This window comes from Engraulis encrasicolus, chromosome 5 (assembly GCF_034702125.1).
Source record: "Engraulis encrasicolus isolate BLACKSEA-1 chromosome 5, IST_EnEncr_1.0, whole genome shotgun sequence".
In the NCBI taxonomy this organism is placed as follows: Eukaryota; Metazoa; Chordata; class Actinopteri; order Clupeiformes; family Engraulidae; genus Engraulis; species Engraulis encrasicolus.
This window is the reverse complement of record NC_085861.1, coordinates 19,542,499-19,566,148: the sequence shown is the minus strand read 5'-3', so window position 1 is coordinate 19,566,148 and position 23,650 is coordinate 19,542,499. Positions and strand designations below refer to the sequence as shown.

Genomic DNA, 23,650 nt, shown 5'->3' with positions numbered 1-23,650 from the left:
AGACTACTGCACAGTCGTACTTCCATTTTTCTCTGTGTGAGATTTATCCTTGACAGAAATCTCATCAATAGCCTACCACAATCACCAAAGAAAGACATACACAGAATACACATTTTTTTCTCTCTTTATTTTGTCATTTTATTGCTAAATAAACAGCATTTAATATTGGTTAGAAAAATGTATGTACCTCTTGGTTTACCCACACTTGTGTTTAAAGCAAATGCCACACAGAAGAACACGTGACTTGTTTCCTCCTCATTACGTAATGGTCATTATTGGGCCATCTATTATGACTGCATTATTTTTTGTAGATAGGCAGAACGAAAGCATTTCATTCTGTTCTTCAGTCATTAAGATCAATTCATAAAAATATCAAAATACTATTTGAAATGTTTATAAATGCATATAGCAATGCAAAATGCAAATTTAATCACTACGGGGCTTGATTATCTGTCATACACCCAATCATTATTATCAACGTGCTACACAAGAGCCTGTTTGGAATCCTTCATATATTTGGGCATTTTAATAATTTATAACGATACTTGTCATGTCTCTGGATAGAGACTCTGTCAGCTGCATAAATGGGTCACTGCCCATATGATTAATTATCATGGTGTCGTTCAATCAAACGGTATGGCAGTCCCTCTGTAAACTATAGCCATCTCTGCATAAAATACTCTGTAATGTAATACATATTCAGTGCTAACTACTACTACTCTATTACCATAATAATATTATGTTAATACAAGTATTAGTTTAGAATAACTGCACATTTGTCATTCACCAAAAACAAATCATAATGTAAATTGTATGTGTGTGGGAATAGAGGGCGCTACAGTATGTGAACGAAGATTGTAGTAAAAGTGCAAGTCTTTGGGATTATCACACAACACAAACATCAGGCATCCCAATGTCTCCAGGCATTGATTGAAAAGTGCACCACATTTATATATTGAAATGAAAAAAAAAACAAAGGTGATTGTCTAACTTATGCCTTTATTCCACTGCTGGTTTTCTGGTAGGCCTACAGCTTGACACAGGGTGACTCGGCCGCCATTTTTTGCTTTCCGATTGGGCATTGAGCTCAATCGAAGTGCCAAAAGTGACGGCCGAGTCGGGTTGTGTCGAGCTGTAGGCCTACCAGAAAACCGGCAGTGGAAAAGAGGCAAAAGTGTCACAATTTTGGAAACAGAGGAGTCAGAAACAGACAAAGCAGGAGGAATACTGTGTCAATTCAGCTTTTCCTTCATCATCAGCACAGGACTCTTTGGTTCTCCTCCTTTTGTGTCACCCTCTAGTCACGTATATATTCGTATATATACTCTTTTCGTATATACTAACATTACTCTATATATTCACTTGTAGAAAAATGTACAAAAAGCAAACAAGACGCACAAACAAGTATCACACTCACAAACAAACAGTGACTACAGTATTCGCCTGAAATTCTCAAGACTGGACACGAGACTAGTTCGGCTGTATGTGGTGAAAACATGTCCTTCTCCCAAACATTACAAACCATGAGGAGCATCAAGAGTTCAGTCCCTGTATGAATACCACTATCACCCACACAGGCATAAAACACACTGGCAGGACTATCAAACATCAAACATCTCCAGAAGAGAGACTCATAGGGCTACTTCCCAATGGGCTAAAGAGGTGAAGCGGCTGTTTTGTGCCTGAAAAAAAGAGCTAGAGTTGAGAGGTGAACAAGTGACCAGTAAGTTCTCCTTTGAGTTAACAGATGATTATAATAATAGGCTAATAATAATAATAATAATAATAATAATAATAATAATAATAATAATGAAATGCTTCAGTTATGGAAGTTGGAGCCAACCCGGATTAAGAAATGAAACACTTTAAGTAAAGCAGTGATGGAAAGACAACAGCCTGAGGGGTGGTTATGTGGTTCTGGAAGATGAGTAAGTAAGATGACTGAGTGATTTTGACGGTTGACCCAAACTGTGGTGGGTGGAATAGAATGGAATGGAGAGCAAACAGCAAGCTTCTAGAGCAGGGTTGGGGAACCTATGTCTCGAGGGCCATTTGCGGCCCTTGAAGCCGTTTTATCCGGCCCCCGGTGTAATTTTAATGTTATGCAGCTTCACATGACATATGACATATTTTGTAAATTAAAATTTGAAATTACATTTGCAATACAATTAAGTCATATTCAGGGGACCTAGAGAAGGAAGGGTCTGTTTTAAAGGTGACTATCTTCAATATAGGCCTAAAGTGCAGGGGGGAATCCTGGTTTGTGTTCATAATACGGCCCTCGGAGGACTTTTACGGTCCTTGGAACAATTTGAAGTGGCCCCTCGAATGAAAAAGGTTCCCCACCCCTGTTCTAGAGACTGAGAAGACAGTCAGCAGGTCGACGCGGCTCAGGCAGACACATATGGAGGGGGGTCCTGCTTCGTTGGAATAGCCATGGTGTCATCGTAGTTAGGCAACAGCACCTGTCAAGAAAAAGAGTAAAGATATTTAAATAACATATGCTCCTAGTGGCAAACTATACAGTAGCAATAAACGTTTCTGCACTTCAGATTAAAATGGTGGATAGGAGATCTGTTGTATTTACAGACAGCACGTTGCAGACAGATCAAATAATACCATTATATATGATGATGTCTACTTGCATCATGGCAGTGTACAGTATGCAGTGCACTGTAGTGTACTGACTAAAAAACAAAGATTACGTGGCACAGATGCACACATTCGGAGGGACGTGCTGATGTGGAGCACAGAGGCAGCAACAGCAAGAGGATTTCATAATGTCTGATCGAGATTATGATGTAACCCGCTGGAAGAGTGGGGGGTGGCATGGGATGGGTATGAGTGGGAGTGGGAGGAGAGGAAGTAATGACGCGTCATGCGTCATGACAACAATTCCAAACGAAAAGAGGAAAAACAGTGACAGACTGACACATGATACATCCTGCCCCGTTTCTTAACTCCCTCTGTGCCCACACCACTGGACTACAGTGTATACACCTTAACAAGCCACACATAGAAAAAACTCCATTAATGATGGAGAAATGAGGCATGTCTCAAAGGAACAAGGATCAACACACAGGGATCCCTCGCAAATGGCGCAGAAAATGACTTTAGCGGTGTTTGTTTGTGCACGTGGATATGCGCGTGTGTGTATACTGTATGTTTTGGAGCATGTGTCTGTTTTACAAGAGGTCCTGGTATTCCTGTTGCTGTCATGCGGTGTGCTGGCTCTTCCTGTGGACTTAAAGCTTCACACCAGGAAAACAAGCAGGGCCCTGTGGGTCTTAGAATGCCATCTGTTCCCATGTCAACAGCAGGGGTCAGAGGACATCACTAACGACTCTTCACACTGCAAAGCAGCCTCTGTCACACACACAACAGAATGCTGTCCGTTACGTAGCCTACTACGCTGTGGCTAAACACTTAGCTCTGCTTAGCAAGCCAAGTGGATCGTCTGCGTAAGGATTACAGCAGAGTTGTGCACAGACACACAGTTGCAAGATTAGAACATGCGTGACGGGAGGATGATTTGACCTCCCCGTGACCATATAAAGGCATTCCGGTCTAAAAATCACTCAGACTGTGGCATGCAGCCTTTTCAAACAGAATGTGACACAGTTCTGGTGATTCTTTACCAGAGTTGCGAAAATGATAGTCAAGCGCATCTTCACCTTTGAAAATGCTTTTTCACACCGACATGCTATGCCTTTTTATTTCCTAAAACATTTTCATGGTGTTTGTGTGTGTGGGGAGGGACCATGGGAGGGAGGCGAGGTGTGTCCTTCCCTCCACTGTGGTCCACCTCTTCACCGTGCCTACTAGGAGCTGTTAATTGAAGACCACAGTGAGGACAGCCAGGACTGTGTTGTGCTCACTAGACTTGAACAGGTATGGAGCCTATACTACAACGTTGGTTCAGGATAAGTTAAGGTTAAGTTAAGAGGTAAATCATCTAATACAAGAGCTGTTCTTAACAAAATGAGGACTCCAGCCTCTTCTATTAGATGATTTACCTCTAAACTTAACCTTAACTTATCCTGAACCAGCTTTGTAGCATAGGTCCATGGTGGCTGCTTTATCCATCACAGGCAGGAGCAAAAAAAAAAAAAAAACTTCTACACAGAACACGATTGCATCCATACACATCCGGAACTGTTCCCAAATTCCCATATGCAAAGGCAGATTTTTTTTACATGATACAGGATGTCAAGTGAAAAGAAGTCCCGCACACTGTCCATTCCACCAACAAACTCCATTCCACCAACAAACTTTACCTGAAGAAGGTCGGATGACCGAAACGTTGTATTAAAGTTTGTTGGTGGAATGGACAGTGTGCGGGACTTCTTTTCACTTGACTGACAACCCGGCTGGGATAACATCCTACGCACCTGCCCAACTACAGAGGTGTGCAAAAGCGTCTTTATTGAAATGATACAGGATGTAAAATATGTGGATACAATATGTGGATGCACAAAAAAATCTCTTTCAGCTGTCACATAAACCTTCAGACATCACTTCAGTACCAGAAGTAGACTGAGAAGAACACTGAGAAAAGACAATTCTTTGAGAAAAAAAAAGCAATCGGCCGTTAATCAAAGAGCTGTTTGACACCCATTGTATAAGAAGCACTGTTTAAGAAGATTGTAGTTTTTTTTGTGTTATTAAATAATGATTGACATTTTCTGTATGTTGTGTTTGTCTTTACCATGCTACATTCCCAGTCAATGCTAGCTTGTAAAAGACATCTCAACATGGTTACAATTCTTGTCAAAAGAAAAGGTAAATTAGCAAGTAGCTGGAGGGTTGAAGGGAACTAGCAGAGAAGTACTCTTTGTACACATGATGCTGCCAGGGCCAAACACCTCGTGGGACGGAGAGCAGAGGAGGAAAGCGAGTGTAAATTTGTGGAGGAACCCCTGAAGTCATTCCCACTCAAAAATGTTGTTTTTCTCAAGCCTGTGTTACAACCTCCTGCCAAATGTGAACACAGAGCCATATGAGTTTTTTTTTTTGTGTGTATTCAAATCAAAGGGGCAAGCAAACAGGCACAGCCTCCTTGGCAGAAGCCAAAGGAAAACGGAAACAAATTGCACAACAGCTAGAAATCATGAAGTAACCACTATCCAGGTATTTCCCCCACCTCTTATATAAAGCATGTCCATAAAACACAACTCTGACAACAACATGTGATATTTAAGAGGCAAGACTACAGAATGAACGAATGTTACTCTGACAACAGCTGCAATGCATCCTGGCATCATTAAGTCACATTGAGGGGCTGTCTAGCCATGCAGTTACTCTGAGCTGTGTCAGCAGAGAAGCTGACAGGGGGGACAAAGGGGTCAGTTGTCCCAGGCCCAGGGAGCGAGGGGCCCCAGAAATGGATTCTCATAGCACTGTATGTATTGACAAGACGGCCCTTTCAGATGATTTTGTCCCGGGCCTGGTCAAAGCTGTCAGCTACTCTGAGCTGTGTCAGCATAGCAAAAACACCACGGCACCACATCAGACACAGACAAAATAAAGCCCCAGTGAATGGATGGAGAATGTACTCCTTTATGTCTGTGTCTGGTGGTCAGTGTCAGTGTCAGGCATCCGCACATTAAATCACTCTCCGCAGGAAGCTCCAGTGCTGCCAAGGAGCGCCGTTTGTCCCCCTCGTCTCCCCAGACATCTGTGTGGTCCACAGTGGACCTCTAGGATATTATATATATATATATATATATTTGTTTTTGGGCATTTTAGTATTTATTTACATAGGACAGTTGAAGATGGAGACAGTGGGGAAGAGAGATGGGGTAGGATTGGGATATGACTCAGGCCAGACTAGAACCTGTGCCCCCATGAACATGTACTGTAAGCCCAGATGTGGGGGGCTTTGTGCGCTGCGCCACAGTGTCCCCCTTAGGATATCAATTATTGACAACTCCTAATTCAGTTCACTGCCCCTACGCTGTGACAGGTGAGCTCTCCTGCATAATAGCAGCATTGTTGTGTTAGCTGAGGCTGCATGGGTCCCGAGGCTGGAATTGAGATTTGAGCGGTGGTGCCTGATAGAGAAAACAGAGACAGAGGGAAAGAGCTTCCCCCTCACTACCTGATATCTCCACTTCACCTCCACACTTGTTTCTGCCCAGCACTCCCGCCTCCTCCCCTGCACCGACCAGCGACGGGGCCCTGATGTACTCTGTAACTGTGACGCAGACAGGAGCGGATCACAGTCCAGCCGGCCGGCCCGCGAGCGAGGCAAGCCCCCATATGGAGGAACTGGACACCGGTGGTGGATGAACCTTCAGAACAAGCAGTGTGGAGTAGAGCGGCGCGGGGGCGCACTGTGACAGAGTAGTGCAGTGTCCGGGGTAATTGTTTTGCCAGGACCAGTCCGGACCGTGCTCCATCTCGGCAGAAGCCCTAATCCTAAGCCCACCATTTTATATTTCCTTCCTTCTTCAGCACCGGGGCCATGGCTTTCTGGAATGGTTTTTAGGGGGAGAGTGAGTCTCTGAAAAGAGCCGACTTCCACGTGTGTAAAAAGGGGTGCGGGGGCCTGGAGAGGTTTATGCCCCCCTCCCTTTTCCCTCTGGTGCACGTGGGGTGTTTGGACAGGCAAGGCAGACACAATCTAGCACTAGCAGGCAGCGACTTGAGAAATACTGCAATGCTCAATGTGCATTATTAAAATGTAGGCCAAGGGTTTGGGGGGGGGGGCTGTATTGAGCTATAAACTGCCACCTGGGCCATAAACTAGAATATCTAATACTTCCAGAATTAACCGTAGCCTCTTACTGCAGATGGGGTCGCCGGGGGGCCTATTCACTATTTGTTGAAAATGCTCAATTACATTATAACAACATTACTAGGACATCACTGAAAGCCTTAAGTAAAAGATTAAGACATAGCCATTACAATTTTGGTGACAGTAAGGTTATAACACAGACTCTGCGCTAAGGGGTTAATGATAAAAAGCAGTAAGGAGTACAATATCCAGCTGAAGTGCTTCTCAGCAATACTTGGAGTGAAGAGAAAATTCCACATTTCTGCTTTACACTGACTGAACCAATCTTTTCCTGCTGACAACTAGAGTCTGAGTTTGAGTGGTGTCTGGAGTGGTGATTTACCAAAAACATTGTTGAACTGTCTGGTGCTGATTTGGAACTATGCTGCGTATTATCAGAGAGAGTAGAGAGAGAGAGGTTCCATTGGCCCATTGTTTCCGGGTTCCATTATTGCAGGGGGGCGGGGGGGGGTGGGGGGGGATCCCCCTTTAGGCAGACCTAGGCAGACCTAAGGACTGTTCTAATCAATGCTAGGAGTATTATGACACGCCCATTTAGGCAGACCGGAACCTGGTCATGTTAGGTGCCCATAGCAACCTATTACATTGGCATATCTCTATATACTTAAAGAATCTCTGGTATTATGATCTGTAAAGAGCCATTCTGACCAAGATGAAAGCCAGGCTGATTCCTGGGGGAAAGCTGATGCAACAGGAGAGGATGACTGGACAGTGCAGAGAACTCATTTAAGACCAAACACCATGTGACAGCAGGAAACGGAATCATCCATTCCACACTCCCAATATGTACAATGCCATGATCCTGCATCTACTGAGGCCACAGAATGGATTCTCCATCAACCACAGGCTATACGTCAGCTTGTGTATTAAGTTGTGTAAATCACACACACACGCACACATATAAACATACACACACACACACACACACACACACACACACACACACACACACACACACACACACACACACACACACACACACACACACACACACACACACACACACACACACACACACACACACACACACACACAAATATGTTAACTCACACACACACACACACACACACACATGGATGCACGCACACACACACGCACGCACACACAAATATATTAACTCACGCACACACACACACACGCACGCACACACACACACACAAACAAACAAACAAACCCACATGTACAAACACAAAAGAATACTTTGCTACTCACCGTGGTGTCATTGGTGGTGACATAGACTAGGATGTCCGTAGAGCCCTGCCCACTAACGTATCTGTAGCAGTTCCAGACACAGGCGATAAGGTAAGCCTGGACAGAGGAGAAAGCAATCCGTGTGGAAGGGAGAGACAGCGGTGCATGAAGAGGGAGAAAAAAAAACACAACACCAGTCAGGAACTATTAAAGACAACGAATACGGCATCAAACACAGCTACATTGGAATTAAGTTTGAAACTCAACTCTTCTGGCCCCCCTCAAATGTCATGGATCCAGCCTGAGAGACTGAAAGGTCTTTTCACAGTGAGCCAAGTTTATTATCCTAAGCTAGACATAATCATAGGCCTTAAGGCTCAATGTAAACGTAGCAGAAATTCAGAAACTAGACAAGGTAACTTGCTGCTTGGCAATCATCTCTGGGTGCTGCTATTCAACACAACTTCAAACAACACATAGCCGTGGCGTAGTGGTTAGGGGGTTGGTCTTTCAATCTGGGGGTTGTAAGTTCGAATCCCGCCTGACCTCTGCCTACACCTGCTCCATCCATGGCTGAAGTGTCCTTGAGCAAGGCACCTAACCACACATTGCTCCAGGAACTGTAACCATTACCCTGAGAAATAGTAAATGTACGTCACTCTGAATAGAAAGCGTCAGCTGAATGTAACAAAATGTAACATTTGTCAGCTGAGTCATTGTCACAGGGAGGAGTGCCTTGTGTACAGTACATGAAAAACAAGTACAACTACAAACTCCAACAACATCTTAGAGTCATTGCTTTACCAGCAGCGAGTTGCTCTTTCAAGCCAAGAGCAGCACCATCTGTTGGAAATGGCTCCATCCTACACAAAACAGCCCAGAGGACCAGGACTGGACTGGGGGAGAAATAGGGCCTAGGCACTTCTGGGTTAAAGGGGCCCCTCATAATTAGCGGTTCAGAACTGACTCAACAGTGGGCCACGCACCCTCGTGGGCCCCTATTTTCAGAAATGTTAAATCATTTTTTAAATAAATTACATTTCTGAAAATAAGGGCCCACGATGGTGCGGGGCCCACCGGGAAATGCCCGCTATACAAGATGGACAGTTCAGCCCTGCCGAGGACATCCCACACCAATGGCACAACTTCAACCATCTCTCCTGGCCGTATCGCTGCTCTACCAAATCTTTCCAGGGAGAGAGGAACAGAAGGCCCATTTGTCGACACCATCATTATTGGTTATTAACGTATTCGATCACACTTAGCATCACAATAGCCCATTCTGCAGTAATTGCTAGAGTGCATACTGTACAGTGAAACAAACACCACAGTCAGTAATTGAAGCACTGCTACCCGACACCTGAAAACATCTATAGCCCTCCGAGAGATAGCCCTCCATCAAGGTTGTGCAATGACTTGTGCACCTGTGAGACAGACCTTGGGGTCCGGTAGTAGATTTATCGCAGTCATTAATTATCATGCATCATATGTTCTGTTGCATTATCAAACAATAACAGTAATATACTATCATGATGATATCAGTATTATATTTTATTTCTGAAAAAATGAGTGCCCGTTAATCAATTTGACAGTTTGCCATTAAAAAAATGATGCAATGTCTCAGATTGAAGAAATGGCAGTGCTATTTGTAAACATTGCCTAACACCACACACTAGGTCACAGCTGAGCTATTTACAAATCCTTAACATTCTCCGTACAAAACCTGCCAGGCACTGATTTTGACCCTCTCTATTCCTTCACTTTAGCAGATAATCCCCAATCCCACCTTCCCCCTTGTCTCGCTTCAGTTGCCTTGAACTAAGTTGCCTTTGTACCACACAGCTTTGATGTGACAAGTTGCAGTTGAGTTGCAAGGTCAAGGACTATTAACAGAGCACAGAGAATCCCGCAGATATTCTCTGCAGTATGTAAGACCCAACCCCCCTGGGCTATATGTGTTAAGAGTAATGTGACAGCACTCTGACCCCTATGGGCAGCAGCAGCACCTCACACAACCCATGGGTCCCCTTTCGTCTTCAGAGGGGGGTTTCAACGGGGTGAGCATGGGGTCTACCAGCGGAATCCAGGTTGCTAAGTTTGCTAGGTTACTAGGTCGCCTGTTTCATGAGACGGCACAAGATGCAGCAGTAATAGAAGTCATAGAAAAACATCTATGTTTTAAATTAAATTAAATTACATTAATTCAAATGCATTTATGTTAAACAATGTTTATTTGTAATATAATAGAAAAAATATAACTTTTTTCCCCAGTAGAAAAACATGTCCATGGACCGTGATGCCATAGTCAGTAAAAAAATAGGTCCAAAGGTAATTGCAAACCCCTGAGCGATTGGCTGCCTCTTACCGCACAAATACACCTACCGCGACAAGAGCGAGGCGAGCGACTTTTGGCGATTTTGGAGACTAGAGGCGATTTGCACGACGAGAGCGATAGTTTTAAGTTGAAATCCTTTCAACTTTCTATGACACGGTTCGGCGACCAGCCGCGACAGCCAATGACTGTATAGAGGTCAGTGACCACAGCCAATGGGAATGTTTGAATGCTTTGCCTTCTGCTTGTAACAGACGCTTCACATCTCACTCTGTCGCTTGAATCGCATCGCACCTGGTCTATTCGTGCGGTTCTTCCACTTTTAGCTGACACTGTGATTTTTTTCTTTCTTAATATGTGTTAATGTTTTTTTTGTACGTTTATTTTCATTATTTTGTGTTAATGTATATCAGTCTGCATCTGGAACTATGCTTAGGCTGCCGTTTTGACCAGGACTCCCTGGCAGAAGAGACTCTTAGTCTCAATGGGACAATCCTGGCTAAATAACGGATAGGTCCAAATAAAAATATAAAAAATAAAGTGGATCTGCACATAATGTCCCAGTGACACACATGAGGCTCAAAACTGTATCATCTGAAGCCCCTCACTGACCTACACAAAAATAGATCTGTGCTCTCTTTTACAACTCCAACGCCAAGACATTTCCCCTCTAACATGCGTCTTGGCCCAGTCAGCTGTAAGTTCCACGTAAGCGGTGATTGTAGGCTAAAACAGACATGATGGGCCTATCCTGGCACACCACCAACTTCCTCTGGCCCAGATCTCTAAGCTGTCTGCTGGCAGCCATGTGCCTGGGGTTAAATACAAGCCCACACTGCCATAGTATCTACCGTGTAGCCAGCGCTATATATAATTATAGTATAGGAATGGTATATGGGATGACCCACTGGTCTACTTAGGGGGGGTGCTTGCATGCCCAGGGGCACCCAGGTTCGAGTCCAGCCTGGGTCATTTCCCAACCCTACCCCATCTCTCTCCGCACTCACTTCCTGTCATCTCTATACTGTCCTATCAGGAAATAAAGGCCCAAAAAGCAGATAAAAATACATTTAAAATAAATAAATAAATAAATGAGGTAGCTATACCTTGAAAGCCAGGATGCAGCCGATGAAGAGGAGGACGATGAGCACGAGGCAGACGTTCATGCCCATGATCTCCTCTTTGTAGGGGAAGGTGTTGGGCTGAAGAGCACAGACACAAGTAATCACACAAAGGGACACTCGGACATCAAAGACGAGATGAAGACAGCAATATAGAGAAAATCAATATTTCAATATTTCAAGTGCATATGCAGTAGCATGCAAAGGTTTACAGTTCTCTCATCGTGAAACTCTACGGTTTCACGATGGTTTGCCCTACTTTTGGTTAAATCCCCAAGACCGGAGTCGCAGAGTGCTCTATAAAGCTAATATAATCAATGAAAACTAATAAGTGTAGATGACGGATAGGCAGCAAAAAACATTTTTTTCACAAAACATTGTTTATGAGGGAAAAAAGTATATGTCTACGTAGTTTTATGTCTACGTAGTTTTATGTCTACGTAGTAATTAATCTTTCAAAAAATCCAAGTGGTTACAATGTTGGTCTATTCATTGATTATTTATTTACGTTGATAAAGCAATTTGCTGAAAATATGTCCTTTGGTGTGACGTTAAGAAATAAATATATTAAGTAATGTAGAAATGGCTTGATGGAGTTTTATGAACATTGTTACACTCTTCATATTTATTGCAATTTTTTAAAGTCTTAATTTAAAGAGAAATTACCATTTAAGTATTTTTTTCCCCATTAGATGTGAGATTATTAGAAACCTTTGAGGAAAAACAGGGATATCTTTCTTTTAAATGTTCAAAATTGTCCGAATTTATACTAACTTTTCAGGGACGATAATTTGTTCTTCCCTAATGCAATATTCAGTGTTTATCAAACATATTGTTTAGCTCAAACAAATATTTGAGCGTTTAAAACATGTCACACCGTAGGACATTCATGTCATGCTAAAGGACAGAAATGCAAAACTGAGCCAGAAACAAATATATCAACATGATTATTTTGTCTTTTGATCATAATATAATGTTGTAGTCAATATGGACCTACACTTTACACTTATAAGTCTTTGAATCGTCGATTATCAGCCTATTGTAACTCTTAATGACAGCCATGCGGTCATTAAATGTAACCTGCAGAGCTCATAAGACTCATACTGAAGTGTGACCTTGGCATGACAATCACACTTTTGTAGGTATGCTATGACTGTCACACCATTGAACCTGTAGTGTGTAGTGGCCGGTGCCTGTTTGGTATCTCAAGCTGGACAGCACATTGCACATAGCACATAGCACATAGCACATGTAAAAACATTTATGCTGTATATTGAGCTCTCCACAGCATACTTTATTCATCTATACTCCTCTATATACTCTCTCACTGATCTTTCCTTCACTGTTACCATTATATTTTATGGTTTCAAAGCACCATTAATGACATTTTATATCATTTGACAGTACCTAAAATCAACAGCAAATATTCATCAACAATGCATCAAAGTATAAATTCCAAAGGCCAATAAAGGAATAAGTAATTTGAATACACAATATTTATCTAGTCAAACAACAAAACAAAAAAAATGTACTACCAGTTGTTTTAAAAGCTATTTCTCAAATATCTAGTCCATTGGTGTGACCTGTTTGTCCTTTGGTGTGATACTCCAAAGTGCCACACCATAGGACTTTTACCATCACACCATAGGACTTTTACCATCACACCATAGGACTTTTGAGCTTTTGAGTTAATTTAAAGCCATGTCATTGCCAACTGAAATACAATTTCACCTTTAGTAAGATGCATTTTCATACATCTACATAAGAAAAAAATATGAAAAATATACACTATTGTCAAAATGTATTTTATGGCTGTCACACCAAAGGACTACAAAACTAATACATCTTGTGGTAGCAAAACATAATTGATTGACTGAAGAACTCTGAGAGAAAAATCTAAAATCCACCCTTGCCATTGGCTTCTTAAGGGTCTAAAGTCACAATTTATGTACCGCTGGAGCTTCAACAATAGATATTTATCCACAGAATTAACCAAAAATATTATGTCACACCACAGGACATTGTTTTCTGCGACAAAGTTTCATAAGTCCATACGGTCTCAGAAAAACAGGGAAAAAATTAAGCATTGCCACTTGCTAAAATAGACACCTTGAAAAACATGCCAGGGTTGTTTAGACAAATGACTGAGCTTTGATTATTTATTTAAAAATGTTTTAATATGGAGAACTAGGCTTGCCTCAGTCACACCATAGGACAAATGTGACATTTGACTCAAAATTAAGTATACTTATTTAAGCTCTGGAATTATTACACATTACTTTTTCACAACAACGACATTAGTTTAATCATTTAAAGCATTGACAATTTTGAAAGCATGAATTTACTTAATTTTAAGAGCCTGCGACAGCAAAATTTACACGTCACGTCATCTACCCATAAATAAATAAGGAATCAGCCCAACTTTCTCCTGGAAAAGTCTGCTTTACTCACCAGCTGTTGTAGGTAATCCTGGATGGTGTTAGGATAAACAATGATGCTGATTGCTACTAAAGTGTTCAGCGCAAAGTCAAACACTTGGTAGCAAAAGAAAGGGATGATCCAAGCTGCATGTTGCTGTGAATACAAACATTTAGTATGTCATTCTTTAGTCACATTTTTTAACTGCAGCACATGGATAAATATCCAGTTAATGCTCAATATTGCACAGTACATGTCTATTTTCATTACGATGGGGGAAAAAAACCCAACGCACTAACTCTAGGTACAGTACTGTATGTTCTATAGGCAACACTACACTATTGCAGTGAGTGCAAAGTATGTGTTGTAAGATGATGGTTTCAAATGTAATCAATGGAATTTCCACAGACCAGAACGGAGGATGTCAGATGCATATTGATATATGTTCAATCGTTTTGATAACAGAAGAAGCACAACATGGCAGCTATTTACCTTATAGGCTCCATAGGTGGCCATGCCAGCGATCATAATCATGAGCAAGGATATGGCGGAGGCGATGCACATATCTGTAATCAAAACCAGACGGAGAACAGAGTTACATGCTGACAGAGGCTGTAGATGCTTTGTAGACATAGATATACAAACAACAGGTCAAATCAAATTAAATCTAAATTAGTTACGTATACACCAACTCCTTTCTGAACAGGTATGCATTTTCTTTCATCCCCACATCTATTAATCTACTAAATTCAAGCTGCCAACTAACTTCTGTCTAGTAATGCTATGTATGGATATACCCACTATGTACAAGCCTGGTTGTGTGGCTTACTGCATGAGTCCCCGTGCCCCTGTCAAGCCTGTACTCCAGGGGTGGGGAACCTATGTCTGCAGGGCGGTTTATGGCCCTTGAGGCCGTTTTATCCGGACCCTGAGACAATTTTCACATGAAATATGACATATTTTGTAAAGGAATCTTAGAAATTATATTTGCAATACAATTAAGTTATATTCAGGGGACCTATAGAAGGTAAGGTCTGGCTGCCATTGTCCGGCCCTAGGAGGACTTTTACGGCCCTCGGAGTAATTTGAAGTGGCCCTTCCAATGAAAAAGGTTCCCCACCCCTGCTGTATTCTAAGCCCTTATATAACCCCTGTTCCCCATCATCTGCCAAGGCCGAGCGCTCGGGGGCTGACTGCAGCAGTGCACTATGGGAGGTGATGCGAGGGGAATATCAGTCCCAAAAATAACCAAAGAGCTCCACTGTGGAGCACACAAACACATCGACTCACTGAACCATGTGCACTACACATGCCTGTAGATATTAGTTTTCATTTTATCTTAACTTCCTTTTCACTTACTGTAATGTACTTCCATTTCTATTGCATTTTCACCCTAAAATTTCATTGCACAGCATTATGACTGATCACTGCATACTTCAGATGTACTGTACCAGCCACAGCAGGCCACAGCAGGAATGGTCATTACATATTGTGCAAAAACATGGTCGATGTCAATGGGATGTGTATACCGGATTAGTTTCGGTTGATGTGTTGTATCTACTTGCTTATAAGAAAGGTAAGAGTTGAACGGCTCTGGCCTTGGTGTGACATTGCCTTGGCCTCTCTCTTGTGAAAGTTAGAAACGTAATTTTTTTTAAAATATATATTTTAGGGGCTTTTATGCCTTTTTTGATTGGATAGTATCAGATGGTGACAGGAAGCGAGTGGGAGAGAGAGACGGGGGAGGATCGGGAAAGGACCTTGGGTCGGAATCGAACCCGGGTCCCCAGTGTAACAGTGCAGTGCCCAACCCTTTGAGCCACGGCAGGGACATGTTAGAAACTTTCCGGCCTGTCTCAAGAGGACCTTTCCAACCAAGCCACTTCAGAAATTTGGCTTGAATTGATATTCAGTTCCTACTTATACTATGTGTAAAGCTCACACACAAAACACTGTGGTGATAATACGATAATTTACTGTAAGGGGATAATTTACTGTAAATTGCAGTGTACTTACTCATTAGGTACAGTATAATAACTGGTGTCATAACATGCAAGCACTGTAGTACCTGTTACTACATTGTACTTACAACCTGCATTTTTGTGTATCTACATACGGTGACACTCCGGTGTCACGCCGGTGCCATATGCATGTCATTACAGTGTCATGGTACAGTTATGCATGTGTCATTAACATTATGTTCATGTCATACACATTTTATGACTGTTGGCCTTAAGTGACATTCAGTTATGGCAAGGTTGTCTTTGCCATAACCGAAAGTCACTTAAAGTGATACTGTCCCATTTTTGGAAATAAGCTCATATTAAACCTCCCCTTGAGTTAAATAGTTGAGTTTTACCTTTCTCCTGTACTTTCAACCGTTCTCTAAGTATGGCAGTGCAAATTTTACCTCCATGCTAGCAGTTAACATTGAGTCCTATGAGACCAGCTGGCGGCTAACTGGTCTCATAGGACTCAATGTTAACTGCTAGCTTGGAGTTAAAATTTGCACTGCCGTACCCAGAGAACGGTTGAAAGCAGGCGCGGAGTGGCCGTCGGGAGATCGGGGACTTGTCCCGGTGGGCCGCGGCCGTGAAATGTAATAATGCGGCAGCACCGCGCTTTTAACCGGCCCTGAAGTTTAGATATTATACTTGTAAGCACTGACTTCCCACTTTCCACTTCCCAGCATCTCAACATAGCTGACTAGCCAGTACTTATACCGTATACCAGACGGCAATACCTCACTGACGGTGTCAAACAGTAAATTGGCCACACCCCTTCTCTACTGATCATTTTCATACACCGTAGATCGCGGAAGTTTACAAGATCTTAGTAACGCAGTTTCGTTTTCAGTATCTGAAGAACCTGTGATATATATATTGGTTACCAAAGGATGGAAATATTAATAAATTATGATTTATTTTCCGATTTCCACACGACTGTTACAGTTTACAGTCTTTCCAGTCCACATTTACTTGCTCTGTGGTTATTGACTTGGGTTACGAACAGACTCCACCAAGTGGTAAGGAAGAGAACTGCACCTAACAGAAGCAATGGGTTTTGTTTTGATTTGTTAGACCTACTACCAGTATATCTCCTTATAGTCGAAATATTATTATTATCATACATATATTTATATGTGGTACATTTAGGATGTAGCCTATGTCTGAAGAAATGGAACCAAATAATTACCACACAAGATTCTGATGTGACCAGTGCTGGGTGTGTAGGATAAGCTGTGGATTAAAGTAGAGTGATTGCAAGAAACAAAGACATTTGCTGCGACAAAGACAGCGTTTTAAGGTAGGCCTACACCGTTTGGTTATACATTTTGTTGACTTATGGTTGTGGTTTAAAGTAGCTAGGTTTAGCTTATTTGCTGCATGGTGGGTTTATTGCACAATGTAGACAGACTTTTTGTAAGCTATAGGCTACTATACTAAGTTTATACCTATTTTGTAAGCCTACTCTTCTAAAAATCCCCACACTCAAAACTTTGTGCCCATGCTCATCCTGTCTTCCTTAAACGATATTTCAATTTCAAACTGTCAAAATGACATTGGAGTGCACATTTGCATGGAACAGTAGCGTGATGTAGCCTAACCTATAGGCCTATGAATGCTTTGGACTGTGATGATGGCTCCAGTGGTGTAGTCTACTTTTTGAAGTGGGTATACTGTATATTTGAGCATTTTTTGATGTGTGTATAGTCTACTGTATATATTTGTGCTATTGTAAATAATGGATCAATCAATTTTAAGTGGGTATACTGTAATCCCTGAAATTTTGAAATGGGTGCGTATACCTGCATTTTACGTAGACTACACCACTGGCTGTGCATTTCATCAAGGTGTAGGCTACAATTCTCCACTTCAGGTTGATATTTTGACAACACTAATGCACTAATGTCCACATGTAGTACGACTGCAGATTTCGTGGCTTTTGTCTTTTTGGTTAGGAAACCATGTTGTTCGCTTTGTTTTTTTTTGTTTTTTTTTGTTTTTTTTTTTAAAAGAGGGCCGCCAAGGGGAAAATTCTCCCGGTGGGAAAAGGTGGGCCACTCCGCCCCTGGTTGAAAGTATAGGAGAACGGTAAAACCCTATTATTATTTTTTTTTAAAATATTTTTTTAGGGGCTTTTATGCCTTTATTTGACAGGACAGTCGAAGATGGTGACAGGAAGCGAATGGGACAGAGAGACAGGGGAGGATCGGGAAATGACTGTGACCGGACTCGAACCAGGGTCCATGGTTGGGTATGCAAGCCCAAATGTGGGTGGTTAGCACACTGCGCCACAGCGCCCCCCAAAAACCCTATTATTTAACTCTAGGGGAGGTGTAAAATAAGCTTATTTCCAAAAATGGGACAGTATCACATTAAGTTCAACAGTCATAAAATGCTTATGATATGGACATAATGTTTATGACTTATCTATGTGACACTATAATGACACTGTAATGACATGCATATGACACCGGCGTCAAGTTAAGTGTTACCCTACATACCAAGGGTGCCCTGGGCATCAGTTAAGCGCTGGAAGAATTCGTCACTTTGGCAAAATATTTATAAAACTACTTCATAGTACATTATGGTCATTATTGTCATTATGGTATATAGGTAGACAAAACATATGATATAATAACATGTAATAGTGTTGTACTTACATATTACCATCACACTAGTCATCCACTGTACCTAATGAGTAATTACATTGTAATTAAAGGCTCCTTAACCATTACCATAACCATGCATAACCATATGCATGGTTCATTGTCAGTGTGTCTGTATGAGTCACTGTCATTTGGCTGATAATATATTCAATATAACAGCCACTAGTCATCCATTCCACATGTGAGCACATGTCAGCCAGCCAACCTATTACTGCAGTGTCTAAACTCTTTCAACTGCATGACTGTTTCTGCTAAAAGTTTGCTTGCATGTCTCTTCTAACAAAAGAGAGTGAAAATAAAAACAACAGGATGGAAAATGCCCATCCTCTTTTTTGATTCTGCCTGTATGTGAAAGTAAAAAAGCAGCACATTGTAACCTACACAGGGGGCAGTGATCGCAGTACAAAACCCTTTTGCTAGCTTCCATATAAAGCCGTTGTCCTGAAGCACAGTCTGTTGTGGGGGCCATGGCTGAGCCAATGACGAGAGATCACCGAGCTGGCTCGGCCAATCAGAAAAGATCACTAACCCGGCTAATCCCGGTGAATCTGGGACAGAGGTATCAGAGCTAACGCGAGGTGACAGGGCCGGTATGGCCACATCAGCCATGAAGAGGTAGGGTAGCCTCAGCTCCAACGTGCAGCACTATTGACTGGCATGACCAGGGTTGTGCTCGTCTGCTAAGGGCTCTTTCAAGTTCCCACACAGTTCAGCTGAGCTCATAATAAGGCCCCGAAAGGTGTCATGAGAAAACACACACACACACACACAGTCCCAGTTCCCACACACACACACACACACACACACACACACACACACACACACACACACACACACACACACACACACACAGTCCCAGTTCCCACACACACACACACACACACACACACACACACACACACACACACACACACACACACACACACACACACACACAGTCCCAGTTCCCAGTCCTTTTCAAAACCAGAGCTATGCTATTTCAAAATGGATACTTTTCAATCTCAGAAATATACTTTAATTTTCAATGTGTGTGTATGATGATGTCAGAACACGTAAATCACACAGTGTGAAGACCACAGTAATCCCAGTTTAACTGTGAGAGGATGAGAGGACAGCCGAAAAGATGGAGGTGAAAGGTGACCGGTGGGTAAAAAGTATGACGTAGGGATAGGGACTAAAAAAATATAAAGCGGTATTCCACCACAATGCTATATAGATTCTATTGTTCTATGGACCATAGAACCCTAGAATCTATGTAGCGTTGTGGTGGAATACCGCTTTATATTTTTTTAGTCCCTATCCCTACGTCATACTTTCCATAATGGAAGCCCAATATTTGAATCCCCAATTCATCTTCCCATGCACAAGGCCACTAGCCTGGGACCTCCCATACTGCCTTTAGTTCTACACAATCGTTCCGATCTGAAAGAGAGTTTGGAAGCTTTGACTCATAACGAACCAAATTATGGTCCCTGTCTCTGTCCAATCAGAGAGCGGGACGGGTGTGTCACAATGGCCAAGTATTCCGACGTTTACAGTGTCTCTGTCCAATCAGAGAGCAGTTCAGGGTGTCATAATAGCCAAGTAGTATGCCCCCTATGGACTTTACAGTAGGCAGGTAGCCAGACCTAATCTCACTTGTGATTAGGTCTGGTGGTAACCAGGCAACAAGGCCACAGGTGTGTGATGGGAACACCTTGGATGGTTCCAGGGCAATAAATTAACCTTTTTCACCACTAGCTGATTTGGCTAGTCAATGGTAATATTTCAAGCCAAACATACACTCACCACCAATCAAAGTAGCTAGTTATTAGTTTTCTTTTCTACCAGTCAAAGAGAATTTTCATCAGCATTTGGCCGATTTAGCGGGTGTTGTTAATTTAGAGCCCTGGTTGGTTGTCATTACATTACATTACATTGCACTTAGCTGACGCTTTCATTTTAGTCAAAGCGACTTACAACTATTATTTTTCAGGGTATTGGTTACAGTCCCTGGAGCAATGTGGGGTTAGGGAGATATAGGGAGAGGTCGGGGGATTCGAACCGGCAACCCCTAGATTGAAAGACCAACTCTCTAACCACCAGGCCACGGCTGCCAGTCAGAGGAGAGGACTTACGGGAGTCGTCCATGACGTCGAGGTCGTTGGCCAGCTCGGCGCTGGTGATGTGGTAGTGCTCCGGGTCACTGAGCGCCGAGAGGAGGATGAGCAGCACCACTGCATTGATGAGCTGCGTGTGTGTGTGTGTGTGTGTGTGTGTGTGTGTGTGTGTGTGTGTGTGTGTGTGTGTGTGTGTGTGTGTGTGTGTGTGTGTGTTGGGGTGGGGGGGGAATAACATGAAAACAATCTTATAATCTTCCTCTCCATTATTATCACAATTATTGTCAACATCATCATCATCATCATCATCATCCTCACCATTATCATTATATGATTGATGGATTGAATGATAATTTATTTTAAAGCTCAGTGGCAGGTGTATAGTGTGCAGAATGAGGGCTATTTGTTAACTAGTTCACTAGTTTGAGTTCATATTAAGCAGATTTAGGCTACCGGCGGTACTTTATATTATTACATTATATAACAATGTGATAGAGCTTTAGATCACAAACCCCATCAGTATCCGCATGAACTGCTGTTATAACAAGTGCACCAAGCAGACTGCCCATAAAACTGACATATGGCACACCCTCTGTCACACACCTTGGTGCTCTTAAAATACACCTGGACCACAGGCAGAGAGTAATCGTATCAGACTATAATGCTCCACTGAACATCTGGCAAAGACACATAGGCCTAGTCGGCCCTCACCCACCAAAGCCTTGTATTGCCCTTGTACTTAACCACAGAATAAGATTAGCACCTAGTAAGCAATTACCACACTGAGAGTAGGTGGCCCTGTTTTTTTTTCCTTCTCCAGGAAGTCATGTCACTTGTTTCTCCTTCAAGTGAGTACATATTCAAGCATACCATGAAAAATGTGTTCCACGGTAACACTTAGATTCAGTTCCATATTGAATCTCAACTGAGCCTATATCATCCTCCCAATAATGCAAGCCACTCAGTGGGACTAGTAGGCCTACTCATAGGGCGTAAATAGGTCAGAGGTTGTATATTGTTGTAAATTATGTTGAAATACAATTCTTTCCGGTATATATTTTTTTTTTTAAAACATATTTCATTTCACAAGGTCAGTTATCTCACAGCCTTTTTCTATTGCCTGATATTGGCCATGGTGATGTCTTCAGAGCAGATAGGTGTTTGGAGGTGGCTATTGTTTTAGGCTATAGAAAAAAGGTTAACTTATATGTGAATAAATTGGATAGGACCTACTCGATTGTGAAAAAGAAAAGATGGGATATTTCAAGGACACAAGCTTTGGCATAGAGGCTATCCAGTACGACAACTGAAATTGGAACCGAACTCGGTATTTCAGGTGTCTGGCTACTTCAGATCAGGTGTCAAGTGGAATCCTTCCACAATAAAATATTGATCAGTGCTTGTCCTCATTGACTTAGGTTACAAAGCAAAATTTGAACGTAATAGGTAGTCAACTGGTTAATAGCACAGGTTGTTTTCCAGCTTGCCAACAGTAGGCTATGATTTCTGTGTTGATCAAATGTTATGTTGTGTTTTAAGATGGCTTATGTAATTCCTATAGCATTCCTACCTACCACAGTGGCTTTCACCTGTCAAATCAATAGATGAAAAATGCCTTAGCCTACAGGTGAATGGCTCGTCCATGCGCACGACAAAATGCTTGTCGGTGGATTTCGTCAACGCTTCTCTGCCTGCACTGTCTGGCTGTGACTAGCATGCGCCTTTGACATTTCAAGCGGTCATACCACGTCTGACATTCAATTCCACCGGCTCGGAGCGACAAGTGCATTTTCAAGTGAGCCAATAAAAAGTCTTAACTGCATTATACTCATGACAGCAATACTGAACATGCGTCAGGTGGAAATAAGAATATGCGAAGCAGTATTTCACTCCATGCGTAAAAACGCAACAACGTTGTCAGCTTACCATGTACCAAATCCCGAGGATAATGGTGCCTGTCCGCACATGACAGCAGAGGCAGCAGCTCACGGTGTAAAGTCGGTCCCACGGGGAAATCATGTTTGCAGTGCAAGTCACTGTATCGTGTAAAGATCCACTGGAATATCGCTCGATCCTTATGACCAGCAGAACTCCTCTTCTAATGTGGCATTACCTTGAATTTGGGTAAACTCACGCCATGCAATTGGTGCGCACTACCCGCGCGGCATAGCAACAACATCTAAACTCGGCTTTAATTGACAGACAAACATCCCTGTACCATGTGACCGGAGCTACAGTAGGGGTTTCAAGCGGTGTCATTGAAGTGATGTAACGCGTTGGTTCGAGAGCGTGGTGACGAGAAACACATCAGACGCCCTGAATGAATAGGGTGATCCCCATTTAGTAATATTCCAGTAGACATATTCATGTAGGCTACAGTACAAATGTTATTGTAGACATTGATATTTTTTCAACAAATAATTAGTTGGCAAATAATTGTACTTGTAAATAATTGTAATTGTGTTCAATTTTAACATCTCGTGATCTAATTGAATATCAATTCTTGTTAAATGTAAATTATTTCTTTTCCCTATTTAATTTTGTATACTTTGTAACCGTTTCGGAAATGGTAAACAATAATAACATAACCTTACGTTTCATCACATCATCACAACATTAATTTCAATAATGGTCATTTCTAACTAATATCATGTCCTTATGTAATGTGATAATATGAAGAGTTCAGATGCAAAACCCCCTAACTCCATTTCTGAAGACCTGCACTTCTATGTTTTTAGAGAACCCCGTTGTTGGTTTAGTTTACATTCACGGACTTGATAATACATATAAATAGTTATATTGCATGAATAACATTCAAAAATATCCACTTTGATAGCTTTTTATTAAATAAAAATGACTTAAGATTATTTTCTGAAATGGCACTTAGGGGGTTTTGCATCTGAACTCTTCATTTACTGTGCGTGTCGTTGACACATCTACTCAGCATAGTGAAAAGCCTCCATTGCTACATCCCATAGGTTTACTATGGTGAGTGACATGACAACCTCATCTGGATGC

The 23,650-nt window shown here is 42.0% G+C and overlaps 1 protein-coding gene across 1 annotated transcript; it reads right to left on the bottom strand.

Annotated features, from left to right (window-relative positions):
• Nucleotides 1-108: 108 nt before the first annotated feature.
• On the bottom strand, nucleotides 109-22,822 carry LOC134449103 (lysosomal-associated transmembrane protein 4B-like). The gene is made up of 7 exons (XM_063198901.1): nucleotides 22,559-22,822; nucleotides 20,651-20,762; nucleotides 14,354-14,427; nucleotides 13,895-14,017; nucleotides 11,429-11,524; nucleotides 8,012-8,107; nucleotides 109-2,465 (listed from the first exon to the last, which is right to left on the bottom strand). The coding sequence occupies exons 1-7, from the start codon at nucleotides 22,649-22,651 to the stop codon at nucleotides 2,391-2,393; spliced, it is 669 nt and encodes a 222-aa protein (XP_063054971.1). The 5' UTR covers nucleotides 22,652-22,822; the 3' UTR covers nucleotides 109-2,390.
• Nucleotides 22,823-23,650: the final 828 nt, after the last annotated feature.